Genomic DNA, 12,955 nt, shown 5'->3' on the forward strand with positions numbered 1-12,955 from the left:
AATGGAAAATAAAAAATACAAAAAGCAGTAGTAACTGTAACTGCAGCTGGCACGAGACGATAAAGTGGTATGAAGGACAGCGTGAAGATGATGGAAATGTTCTTCATTCTGATACTGATGACACAAATAGATTCATCAAAATTTAAATTTTTTTAACTTAAACTATTTTTGAAGTGGGTAAGTTTTACTACATTTGTGTAATTAAAATTAATTTTTCAGTTACAGACATAAGGTGCTTTTATGTTTTGAATTTCTGTGTGTTTATTCTGAGCTTCAATTAAAGTGCTGTCATGCAAATTTAACCAGGAATTCATCAGTTATATTCTACTAGTTTTTATGCAAAGTCCTTCAGGATGATAGTCACATAAAAATTCTAGGATTATGGTGCTAGGAACAACCAATCAGGTGGAGACATTCATGAAGTAACCTGCAAACATGCTGCTCTCACTTTGGTGAGACCGTGGAACTCAAGATACACCTGCAGAAAACAGTAGAAACTAGAGTTGACAACACTGTATTCTTTTCTCACCCACCTCTCGCTTCTTACTGAACAACAAAATCATAGAAAATCTTTAGCCCAATTTTTAAGAGTCAGCTTTTCCACCAGATAAGTGATAATATGACTTAACATATTTTCGGTAAACTGTATTTCTATCTCTAAACCCAAAGCGCTCACCTGGTGTAGTTTCTCAGTATGATTCAGCCTTGAAGTCCTCCCGGCACTGAATGTGGAAGTCTTCTCCATGTTCACTATTTGCTTTGGTGGTTCCGTGTTTGGAACGGGTTGTGAAAAACATGGCTTTGTAACTGAGAAGCCTGTGGAACACGGCCCTTGTTTCATTCTAAATGGCTGGGTGAAAATTTTACCTTTTGTGAATAACAGAAGAAGAAAAATTGTCACTACTAATTTCTAGCTTAATTTTTGGTGGTTACACTAACAGACTACTGACAATTAACTGCCTTCAACTCAGGAGTTAAAACAAAAGGAAATTTAAACAGAAAAAAGAAATAACAATAAAACTGTTTCAAAACAGGTGAGTAGGAAAGTAACAATCAATGCATTGTATATTGCTATATTCACAGTGGCTCAGAGTATAAGATTTAGGCATGAAACATTGTCCAGAAAATTACTAGTGCAAAACCTTCCCCTCAATGAACCAAGAAAAATCAGCTGTTAACTATCTTAACAGCTGATTGTGTATATTTATATATTTTTTTCCTTTTCCCTTTCTTTCAGTGTAAAAAAGAGAATTTCAAAGAGTTTAAAAAAAGACCCCAAATGCACACTAGATATTTTGAATAGGGAAGAAACTGCTTAAAAGAAAAGAAAAACTATGATGGAAGGAAGCTTATATTTTTATAGTAAGTAAATGAAACTTCCATACTTCTGTAAGTGATTGGTCACCCATAGAAGAAAAACACAAGACATAAGCATTTTACCAAAAGGTTGGAGCTATCTAAAACTCCACTAAAGATCACCTGCATATAATTACAGAAAGGCAGGATTTCATAGATAAACACTAAAAAGCTGTATCTCATGTAGGATACCAAAAAAAAAAATCTCCACTTGAGCAATATGATTAGAACTATGCTTATCAAACTGGATCATCACCTAGTAGTACGGCCTGACAGAAAGGTAAAACTACATAACAAAAGATATTACTCCACCTAGAGTTTAAATTTTTTCATTTAGATCTGTGGGAGGGAGGAATATCACCGGGTGTATTCTGTTTCAAATAAAAGATGTACCATTGACAATCACCATGGCCTACCTCTTTACGCCAAGACTAAGTACCAAATAGACCAATTAATTCCAAGGGATCTTTGAAAAGAGGGGGCATAGATGAAGAATATATGAGCAAGCCAATCACTGGGAAAGAATTATCTACCCCCACTATTCAAGTTGGCAAACATCTTTATACAACTCCACTTCTGTAGGTTTAATAGTGTGATTTGGTTTCCCTACATCTGAGTTCCTGAAGCACACTGAGAAGGTTGAAGACTAGACATGAAACACTCAGTAGCCTCCAGAGCTTTCTCCAACACATCACGTTTATGTTCTATTCAAACTACACTACCCACCAGTTTAAATACTGCTTTGTAAACTTGTGATACTTTCTCATAATTCACCTCAATTAATTTAAACATGGACTTAAAAAAAACAAAAATCACTGAAATAGGGATAAAAAGCTCAAAACTGATTGCCCTGCTGCGCAGTGTTTAAGCTCTATATTGTCGAGGGAGAAAGACAATCACACTAGTCCTGGATCTTTAGCCATCACTTATTACGAGCTTACTAGATGCCAGGCTCTCTACAGACTCCTTATATCTCATATAAGATTCTTAGCACAACTCCAGCAATCTCTATTTTAGAGATGATGAAACTAATGCTTACACAGTGTAGGTAATTTACTGATATCACTCAGCTTACACGTGATGGAGGCAGGTTAACAGACCCGTGGAGTTAAGCCATTACCTACCTCTGTATGTAATGACTTCTCCAATATTTGCTCATTCACAATACAGTTATTAATGCCAACTTGCTTACCTGTTGGCCACCTTCTATGTTTTTCCTCTGATACACTCTTCTTCAGCATCAATAAAGAACCTGCTCTGGTCTGCTCAACAGAAATAACATCTGAAGCTGCATTCAGCACTTCAAACATAGAGAGGAATCCATATTGCATATATTGGAATGATCGTCCAAATCGCTTGGCAAATGCCTTCTCAAAATCAGAAAGCAGAACAGGAGACAATGCCAAGAGGTCTTTTAACTCACTCTTCACAACGGCAGGAAGAATAGGTGGCACCCTTCCTCGGTAAGGCACTCGCCGAGAACTTGTCCCAGAGCAAATACTGGCTCTTGCCTTCTGCATGGAGTTTTGACCCTTATGGTTACTCCTCTGCTTTGCGACTAAACTCGCCATTCCTTTGGTGGATTCATCTGGAATGGCTAAGGAGATGGGGGAGAGGGATCACATTTAGATGAAAAACTCCCTTTATCTTTTGTACTTATGCTTAGACAATTCTTAACTCTACTAAGAGCTGTTTACCTAGGTTGAATGACAAAGTTAATAACTTTGGTTCCCCCATTTTTTACGTTCTGGGCAACAACTTGCTTGTTGCTCTATTGGAAAATGAAAGAACCCAATGGTTGACATCATTAACAATTACTGTAGCTCCTGAAAGACTTGAAATTCTTGGGATGAACAACAAGCTTTCCTACAATGATGTGTGTGTGCGTGCAGCCCACATGCAAGTACATTTTATGGAATTTGAAACAAGTTTTTGTAATTTAAAACCACTATTTGTTATGATACTCTGAACTTAAGGTGCAATAACCTGAAACCATGAAAATTCAGTTCTTATGAGTACAGCTTATTTTTGCTGTGGTGCTAGCACTTTCATCATCAAAGACCCTATAATTCCATCACTCCTCAAATTAAAATTTACTGCCTGGGATACACCATAACTGCAGAGCTCAAAGAATTCTTTACTAAATGATTAACTTTAATTACCAAGTTTAAAGGCCTTCAAAAATCTTAAACCTACCTTTCAGTATCACGGTACCATCCCCACAGGGGCAGACATTAACCACTTCAGGCATGTCTAACACTAGCTCCATGGTGGACCGGTAGCCGAGGATTCGGAGTGGTAGACGGTTGCCAACCATCAAAAGGTACTCTTTTTCCAACTGATGTGGTGTCAAACCATCTTTAGTGGAAATAAGAAGTGACCTTATTTCTTTCTTCAGACAGTCCTGTATACGCTCTTGTTCTGACATTGTATGCTACAAAATTTAAGACAAACATTGCCAATGAGAAAAGCAGAGAAATCCGTGAAATTAAAATGAGCTACACTTAATATAAACAATTAAAATGAGAATTTACAAACTGATAAAGCACACACAATACTGTGAAGGTGTTCTGGGATGTATGCACCCACCACCACCACTACCAGCATTGTTCAAAGTCCACATCTCAAACCTGATGATGAATTTACATGGGTCTCAAGAAACTGCTCTCCGCTAGCATGGAATATCCAGCTGAGCTCGTTTTATTAGCTGGGCAAAGCGGTAACTCGGTCTCTTTGGGAGTGCCAATATCCACTGCAAATTTTATCAAATGGATCTCAAGGACTCCTTGGGTACTACAGACCCACAAAGACGCTCCCGCCAGTATTTTTCTGTATCCAGAACCAACGGACACGCGAGGGGTGCACGCCCATAATCCAGCACTCGCGAGGCTGAAGCAAGAGGATCATTGCAAGTTCCAAACCAACCCGAGCTACAGAATGCCCTCCAGGCCGGCCTGAACTGCACAGGGAGACCCTGTCTCAAAAAAGACTAAACCACAACCAGCCGGACGGCTCCAGCCTCCTCTTACCTCGAGTCAACGACCTGCGCCACCAGCCCACGCAGCCGGGGTGGAGGGGCCTCCCCGCCCCCTCGTCCTTCACTGGCTCACTGGGGACTTGGCTTACATGCCCTACGGCTGTCCTTAAACTGGGGGGCAAACGACGGCAAGAGGCGGCACGAGGGGCGCCCCTCTAGGCCGGGTACCCCCTGAAGGGTTGCCTCCCCTTCCGTTGAGGCTGCAAAGCTAACTGGGTTGTGACCCCAGGCGAAGCCACCCCCTCCCCGCCCGCTGGGCGAGCGCGCGCATGCGCACCCGTCGGAAGGTGGCGGTCCCGCAGCGCGCAGCGTTCCAGCCCCGGCGCACGTGGCTGGAGGCCGTTGGGTCCGACGCAAGGCTCTGGGGCGGTTCTGGGGCGCTCCCCGCTCAGCTGGGCTCCGGGGCCGCATGGGCCGCTACTGGGGATCCCCCAGCCTACCTTCTCCGAAGAAGCTGCAAGTCAAGTCTCCAGAAGGGCCTCTGCAAGCACGTTGGGGCTCGGCCTGCGGCTGGCAGCGGGAGGCGAGGAGGACCTGCAGCCCCGCAGCCACAGCTGTGCGGTGTTGATCAGGGAGCTGCCCCCGCCTGAGGAGCCCAGATTCACAGGCAGTGGGGCTGGCCTTATTGGAAAACCTTCAGGCACTCCTGATTCTTGATTGAGAATCGCTGTTAAGTTAGGTACAACCCTGGTCTGGGAAGAGAGGAATGGGTGGAGCCTGGGGGGGTTTGGGTTTTGTTTTTTTAAATGAGTGAGCTGTTCAGGTTCACTGGGATAGGATTATGAAATTAAAAAGGAGAATGTACTTGTAGAATTGGTGGAATAAGATCTCAGAAAAATAGAATTCTAGTTTTAAGAGTTAGGAATTGACAAGAAAGAAAGACTACCTTATGATGTACAATCTAATTAAAGAAACACGGCGGACTGAGAAAGGAAGAGCCCCATTCCTCTAATGAAGTAATTTCTCTCCTTTGTTCTTCGGCTGCCTGCCATAGCCAACCGCCACTGGAGCAACCTCCCTCATTCTCTGGTGGGGTGGGGTTGAGGATCCAGGCACTCTTCCTTATGCTGCAGCTTTAGTCAAGCCTTTTGTTTTGAATGACATACTTGATTATTCGTGGTTTATAATTTGAATACGACAGGACAGGGTGAACTTGTACTTTACTGGCTGGGAGTAACAAAGACCACTGGTGCTAAAAGTGGCCAGCAGCTAGGGAATGGAAACCATGAGGGCAGCTAGCAAGAGGCCAGAGAAAAAGGGAGACCAATGGAGAACTGCTGGGAGTCGCCATCTTTGTTCTCCAGCAGAGTTCCTGAGGACTCTGGTTCCGACTGTCAGAAGATTGGCCACTAGCTCTGAGAGTTGAGGCTGGCATTCAAGTTCAAGGTTGTTAACTCTAAAGAAAGCTACACTTTGCCTGTTTCTGATTTATAGCTGAACTTAGCAAGAAAACCTTCAGCTGATTTGTATCAAAACTAAAGCGTAACCAAGGAATTTGGATTAAGAGAGACACCTGAGGACAAATGTGCTGCGTGCCTATAATCCCAGAACTCTGTGAAGCTGGAGAAGCATTGCAGGTTTGAGCCCAGGCTGGGAAACTTACTGAAACCCCTCAAAAAATAAAGGGGGGGGGGCTGGGGATTTAGCTTAGTGGCATAAACACCTGCCTTGCAAGCAGGCGGTCGTGAGTTCGATCCCTGGTACCGATAAAAAAATGAAAAAGACAAAAAAATAAAATAAAATAAAATAAAAGGGGGCTGGAGACCTCAGTGTGAAGGTTCTGGGTTCAACCCTGCCCAAAAACAAAACAAAACCCAAGCGAACCAAATATTCTATCAATGAGCTAGGACAATTGAATACTCCCTGAGAAAGAGAAAATAGATAAAAGATTTAAAGCCAGTTTGTAGTAAAATGGACGGGGCCAAGTAAGCAAATTAACAAAAGGAAAATGATAAGATAAAAGAGATGGAACCAGCATTGCAACATCTGAATGACAGATGTTATAGAAACAGAATGGTAGTGAGGACTGGGTCAGATAATGTCCCAGAATTGAGCCGAAATGCAAGTCTAAATTTTAAGAGCCCTTTGAGTTCTTAGGGTAATAAATTTAAAAAATGTTATTTCAGAAAAGGCCTAGAAAGAAACCAGATTCTTGTGTAGAACTAGGTCACCAATAAAGTAGGAAAATGGGGTTACCACTGGATTTCTCAGGAAAGCAGTATTTTCAAAGCTAAACCTGGAAGTTTTTACCCCAGCAAACTGGTATTGGGGGGAAATAAAATATTTTCAGATATTCACAGATTGAGAAAGTTTGTCTTGCCACTGAATGAGTTGAGAATGATTCCTGAAAAATGAACAATGAATAAATCATTCTGGATTCTCATCCCAAATTATCTGTAAAAAAAGATAACAGGTATCCAAGCACTTACTATGTACTCTTACAGATTACCTAATTTTCTCCCCAATAACTGAGATACATTTATAAATCGTATTTTATGTATATAGACATGAATAAGAATATGAATGATAGGCAATAAAATTTATGACTGAATCAAAAGCTTCTTGGTGTAAAATGTAAAACAAAAAGATTTTTTAAAAAGATATTTTGGAACTAAGTCCCAGATCAATAACTGCAAACCAAGTGTCAGGGACTGTTTGAAGCTGCTTCATTAAAGAGAACCAAACCCCATCTGGGAAAGTTACTCTGATTGGAATCATGGCCTATTGGGTTTACAGAGAAATTAATGGGAATGAGATGGGGTCTTTTTCTCCTCTGATAGTGACATCTCTGCAGGTCTCCAGGGATGAGGTATTGCTCTTAAGATGCTGTTCTGGCACCTCTCTTGGTGCTTTTTACCACAATATTGTTTCCTCTACCACTGAGTGTTCCAATGCAGAAATTCTGTCAATTGCCAAGATTATTTATTCCAACTATTCATTTGTTGAGTCTGTAACTGTAGGCAAATACACAGTCTCACCACTCCTACCTGAAAGTGAACTTGGACTCAAATTCACTTATCTAACACCTGTAAGTTCAAAATATTGATGCAAACAGTGATATTTTAGGTTCCAGAAATTAAAATCAGTAAGTGGTGGTCAATCAACAGTCCACGCACTTTTTTTTGTCCTGTATATTTAGTTGCCCATTAGAGATTACAAAGCCTTTGAGGAAAGTCTAAGAGTTTGCTCTGTCGGGTTCAGCATTTCTGAAGCATCCTTCCTCAAAATCCTTTGGGCTACAGTCAGAAAGCTGTGAATCTGGAATCTGATTTAGTGCTGAGAATAGGATAACAAGTCTCTCTGTCTCATAAGATCCCTCTGTTTCCCAGAACTAGAAATCTATTTTATTGGTTTGTTTATTGTTGATTCTCAAAAAAGACTTAGTGGTTTGTTTGTTTAGTTCATTCCTTGAGATCCTATAATCAATTAGCTGCAACCAGGAAACTAATGGACCAGTTTGTCCCTCACACCCAACTATTATGATGAACAATGCCTACTTTTCTTCTAGTAATTAACTGCCTTCTCCTAGCTTGCTAACATGTGGGGGTATATTTCAATTGCTGCTGCTTCTACCAGTAGTCTGGCTTTTCTAAGTTAGAAAAGAACTATCTGTGTCAATATGTGTTTAAAGTTTTTGGAGCTTGACTTTATGCCTTATAAACAAGGATGAGTGAATCTTTTGACAAACATAGGGAGTAAGATTTTGAAGCTCATGCTAGAATCAGTACAAAATGCCTGCCTCCCAAGTGTTTGAACACGATGTCCATTTGGGAGCCAGTTAATGCCATTATTTGCACCCATTTTCTAGAGCAGTTATTCCAAGCCTTTGATACTCCTCTGAGCTTCTTATCCACTCCTGCTCTACCACCCAAAGGTGACTTTGCTCCAGTCTCCAGTGCAAATGAAAGCTCTCATACATGACTCCCCTCATCTTCCAGCCCAAGCTTCTAAATTAGCCCTCTCACATATTTCCTTCTGGTCTCCTTGGGTAAGGGGGTCATACATCCTATTCATGATTCTATCCCTCAATACTTCTAGAACCATGAACCTTGTCCCTTGGGTTAATTATTACACAGTCCTGCTCAATATTTCTTTTCAGACTCCAGTCCTATAAAATAATGTGTTACGCTTTGATCTTTTTATCTTACACATGCATGGACACAGAGTGAGACAGGGTCAGGGAGAAGCAATCACTTCCCTTTACCTACATCATCCTCTAGCCTCCCCTTCATGGCCAAATCCTTGAAGAAATAGTCTACAAGTTTTTTCCACTTCAGATCCACAGTTGATGTAGTGTTCACTGATACAACATGCAAGAAATTATTATTACAAGCCATGTCAAAAGTACATTTGTTGATGAAAGAAAAGATAGATTGTTTAATTTCAACTGTTGTAAATTTTTAAGTGATTGTAAAAATGGTTTTAAAAGCTTTTTAGATTGTGCAACACATTTCTCATTGATTATAACAAATGTAAGCAGCTCATCATTAAAGACTTGATTAAAAATTTCATGTAGTCATTTCATACAAAATTTATACTTGATGAGATTCTATTTTAAATTTGAAAAGTATACTTTAAAAACCATGGTTATACATCAAAAATAAAAATTAAGGGTATAGCAGTGTTAGAGTACTTTCTTAGAATATATGAAGCCCTAAGTTCAAGTGCCAGGTACACACACACAAACACACATGTGCACACGTACATGTATGATTTTCTCACCAAGTCCTAAGTAGATGTCTTAAATTCCCTGTTCGTCCCTGTAGGCCATTCTAAAAGTATCATTTTCTATATTTGCAATAATTGGAAAAGATGGGCAACATTGTGGTATGATGTCATTATCTCCCCTCCCTGAGTACAGACCCTGAAATGGGTAAGAGACAAAATGCAGTAATCCAGTGATGGCAACAGATTTTAAACTCAAGTGTGTTGGAATTACAGCTGCCCCAAATCACCTTTCCATGTGATGTTCTCTTTTTCTGTCTCTCTCTCAAGGATCCAAAAGAAGACTTTTAGCCTCAGTCAGCAGCTGGTTGGTGAAAGATTCAGGATCTTGGCTATAGAAATACCATCTGTCCTGTGTGTTAAATATAATGTATGGTTTCTGTCTAGATATCCCTCCAAAGTTTCCAGGCTCATAGGTGAGGCTTTTGGGAGGTGGCTGGATCTAATATGTGTGATGCTGGGATTGATTCATGGTTTGATGCTAGATTAAGGTCACCCCACCCTGCTAGAGATGCTGTTAGCTAGCTCTACAACTGCAACTAAACTTATTGGCCCATTGAACTGCCTTAGTTGGACATCAGCCACATTCATTAGTCAGTTTGAAAGCCCTGAAAGTCAGCACCTTTTCCTCTGAACATAACCCATATCCTCTCACATCTGGATCACGAAGAATCTCCTCTCTGGCATGTTTGCCTCCATCTTCTCCCCATTTTAATTTACCTTCTGTTTCACAATATAACTCATCTAAATTGCAAATGTGATCATGTTATCCTTTGCTTAAAATGCTTCAATGCCTTCTTTCACCCAGATTCTTTTATATGAAGTAAAAGATTTTTGCATTTTTTGGTCTACCTATCACTGTTCTCCCCATTTGCCAATTTATCAAGTCACTGATTAACCTGCCATGTATGAAATGTTATCTTTGTTGCTGTTCCCTCTGACCAAAAGGCCCAGCTCTCAATGTCTACCCAAGAGTTAGCCCTCATCTCTTAATAAGTCTCAAACTGGAACTCCTCTAACTCCATCCAGGTAGAATAACTTCCTCCTTTGTGTCTTCACAGTTCTAGATAGATGACTGGTTCTCAGCCAGGGGTAATTTTGACACCACCAGACAATGGGCTATGTCTGGAGATAGTTTTGGTGGTCATTAACTTAGTGGTGAGGTGCTAGGCATTTAGTAGGTGGCATCCATGGATATCGCTAAAAATCCTGTAAGACATGGGAAATTCTACCCCTGACATGCAACTTCCTCCACACCAAAGAAGCATCTGGTCCAAAATGTCCACAGTGCGGAGGGTTAGAAACCATGATTCAGATCCTATCACAACATAGACAACATTTGATTGCCTTTATCTGTTTACATATATGTCTCTCCCAGCAGACTCTTAAGTTCTTTGATATACAGCATGTCCTACCTTCACACTTTTAGAAGTAAGCACTGCCTCTGTGGAATGAATAAATGAGAAAAAAGTTCTATATTGTCAGGTTGGATCTTGCTACATTATCTGACAAGCCAACAGCGCTTCTCCAGGAAAAATGAATGGGAACGTGAGAAGCTTGGGCTCGATACAGTTAAGGGAAGTGAATCTGCAGAGCAGCTGCAGTTATGACCAACTGCTCAGCCTTAGTATCAAGTCTGCTATCTCCTTTTAGCCTCCATTCCATAAGTCCTCAAGCTCATCAGACTTGAATTTCTCCCTCAGAAATATTTCCTGAATCCAGGTCACTCCTACTGCAAAATCCTCGGGTTGGACTGCCACCAACATCACTTTCCTAGAGCATTACTTGCTTCCCTTTTTGATCTCTCTGGCATCTTCAAATCGAGAAAGTAAAATTTAACAACTTCTTAGGGTTTCCAGCTATAAAATTATAAAATCTGCAACTTCATCTTGTGCCAACAAATTCTAGCTTATCTATTAAATAATCCATACAAATCAATATTCACCCCTTCGTTCTTCTATATGGATATAAATTTTCAAAGCACTACATCAGAATAAGTGCACTAATTTAGAATATATTTCAGTCTCGACCTTTCATCTTGAAAATAAACTCAAAAGTCATGGCAGTCTCTTAACTAACCAGATAAGGAGTAGTATATTAAAAGTTGTGCTTTCATTTAAAAAGGAATCTAAAAGAAAACAACAGCAATATTAGCAGAGCAGATGAGGCCAAGCAGCTGGCCTTGCGTGCCGACTCAGCCTTCCCTCCCGAACTCCTCCGCCTTCCAGAGATGCTGTGTTAGCCTTTTTACTATAAGATGTGATGCATTTTCTCAAATAGCATCATCATTATCTCTACCAGACTGTGTTGTACACAGGTGCTTGTATTGCTTTATATGGACATAGAAAATGATGCATGTGTACGTAACTTGTCAGCGGCAAAAAAGAACAAAGAGACTGTGAGCTACAAGTGCCCAGCGTGGGCCGCAACACCCACTAAGGTCTATTCACATTGGTGTTCCTCCGCCAAGAATTTCTTCACTTTATTGGGAAATAGTACAGTTGGAAAAATATTAGTTGGCCACAGATCATGCTCATTTTTGGATTAAAAACTTACAGTTTTGGTATAAATCTTTAGCTAGTGGTGTCGATCAAGTTGACTTGTGACAGAATCAAAATGAGAAAAAAATAAGTGATACAAATAGATTCACATGAGCTGGGAGTGTAACTCAGTAGTATAGTATTGCATTCACTTAGTGTATGTGAGGCCGTAGGCTTAAGGCCCAGCACATACACACACACACACACACACACACACACACACACACAGCATCATGCTTTTCCTAATAGTGAAATTTCTATGGTATTATAAAGAAACTGTGTTTAATAACAAATATTAGTAGTCATGGTTGGCTGATGCCTATAATCCCAGCACTTAGGGAGGCTCAGGCAGGAAGATGACAAGTGGTAAATTCAATCCCAGTCTGGGCAACTTAACAATTTAGTGACAGCTTGCCTCAAAATAAAACAGTGTTGGAGGTCTAGCTCAGTGGGAAGGCCCCGGGTTCAGTAGTTGCATTCCGAGTTTCCCTTTGTGGGCCAATTTTTCTCAGTGTAGGAGTGTAGACAGGAACTGTTAATTAAGGCAGGCACTTGAGAGAAAATGTTTGCCTTTCCTAATGTAACCCACAGTCATGTCCTGAGAGTTAAAACAAATTTATCTGTTTTTTGCAGTGCCAGTGGTCAAATCTAGGCTGTCTTCCTAGCCTTTCTTAATTTTTGAGAAAAGGTGTCATTAAGTTCCTAAGTTTCCTGGGCTGAGGTGGCAACTTGTGTCCTCTTGCCTTTGCCCAGGAAAAAAGGAAAGAAAGAAATTAGGATACTTTATTACTAAACATTTGATTATGTTATTTTCTATGATTTAACTTGGAACAGATGAGGAAAATGAGCAGAATTGTTTTTCTAAACTCATTCGAGTTAGTTCAGGTCCTCATTAATAAAGTTTTTGAGAGAAAATTTTGAGTTCACTATTGAAAAGCAAAAAGCAAGTGAACATTTTTTCTGCCATCATGATATCAGAGCTATTTGAGCAGAATCATAAATCTTTCTTGAAGCATTATCCAGGCCAAATGTTTATTCTGGAAAAAAAAACTCAAATTATTAATGTAGTAAGAGAGAATCAATCTACTAGATGTGTCAAGTTCCTCGGGAGCTGGGGAAGCTGCTCTTTAGTTGGCCACAGGAAACAGCCTGGCCAGTGAGCCTGCTAAAGTCAAATTCCTGCCTTCATAGAAGCATGGGAACATGTCCTGGGCCAGAACAAAAGTGACCCTTTCCTAAAAAGAGAAATTAAACAGATCCTATCTTCTCTATGATTCTTCAAGAAAGCGTTACAACA

At 40.4% G+C, this 12,955-nt stretch overlaps 1 protein-coding gene across 4 annotated transcripts in view; it reads right to left on the minus strand.

The window, feature by feature from the left end:
- Positions 1-5,795, minus strand: part of Tdrd5 (tudor domain containing 5) — an 84,639-nt gene extending 78,844 nt beyond the window's left edge. For 2 of the 4 annotated variants that reach the window (XM_063239793.1, XM_063239790.1), the window contains exons 1-4: positions 4,834-5,795; positions 3,553-3,790; positions 2,549-2,953; positions 677-867 (exon numbers count right to left, since the gene is read on the minus strand). In XM_063239793.1, coding sequence (XP_063095863.1) covers positions 677-867; positions 2,549-2,953; positions 3,553-3,784 — 828 coding nt within the window. In that variant the 5' untranslated portion in view covers positions 3,785-3,790; positions 4,834-5,795. Of the gene's footprint in view, positions 1-676; positions 868-2,548; positions 2,954-3,552; positions 3,791-4,385; positions 4,628-4,833 lie in introns of those variants that run through there. The other 2 variants (XM_063239792.1, XM_063239791.1) reach the window with 2 other exon arrangements.
- Between the last annotated feature and the right edge of the window lie 7,160 nt (positions 5,796-12,955).

The sequence above is a fragment of the Cavia porcellus genome, unplaced genomic scaffold (assembly GCF_034190915.1).
Source record: "Cavia porcellus strain 051 isolate PalLab524CR breed Dunkin Hartley unplaced genomic scaffold, mCavPor4.1 scaffold_29, whole genome shotgun sequence".
Classification (NCBI taxonomy): Eukaryota; Metazoa; Chordata; class Mammalia; order Rodentia; family Caviidae; genus Cavia; species Cavia porcellus.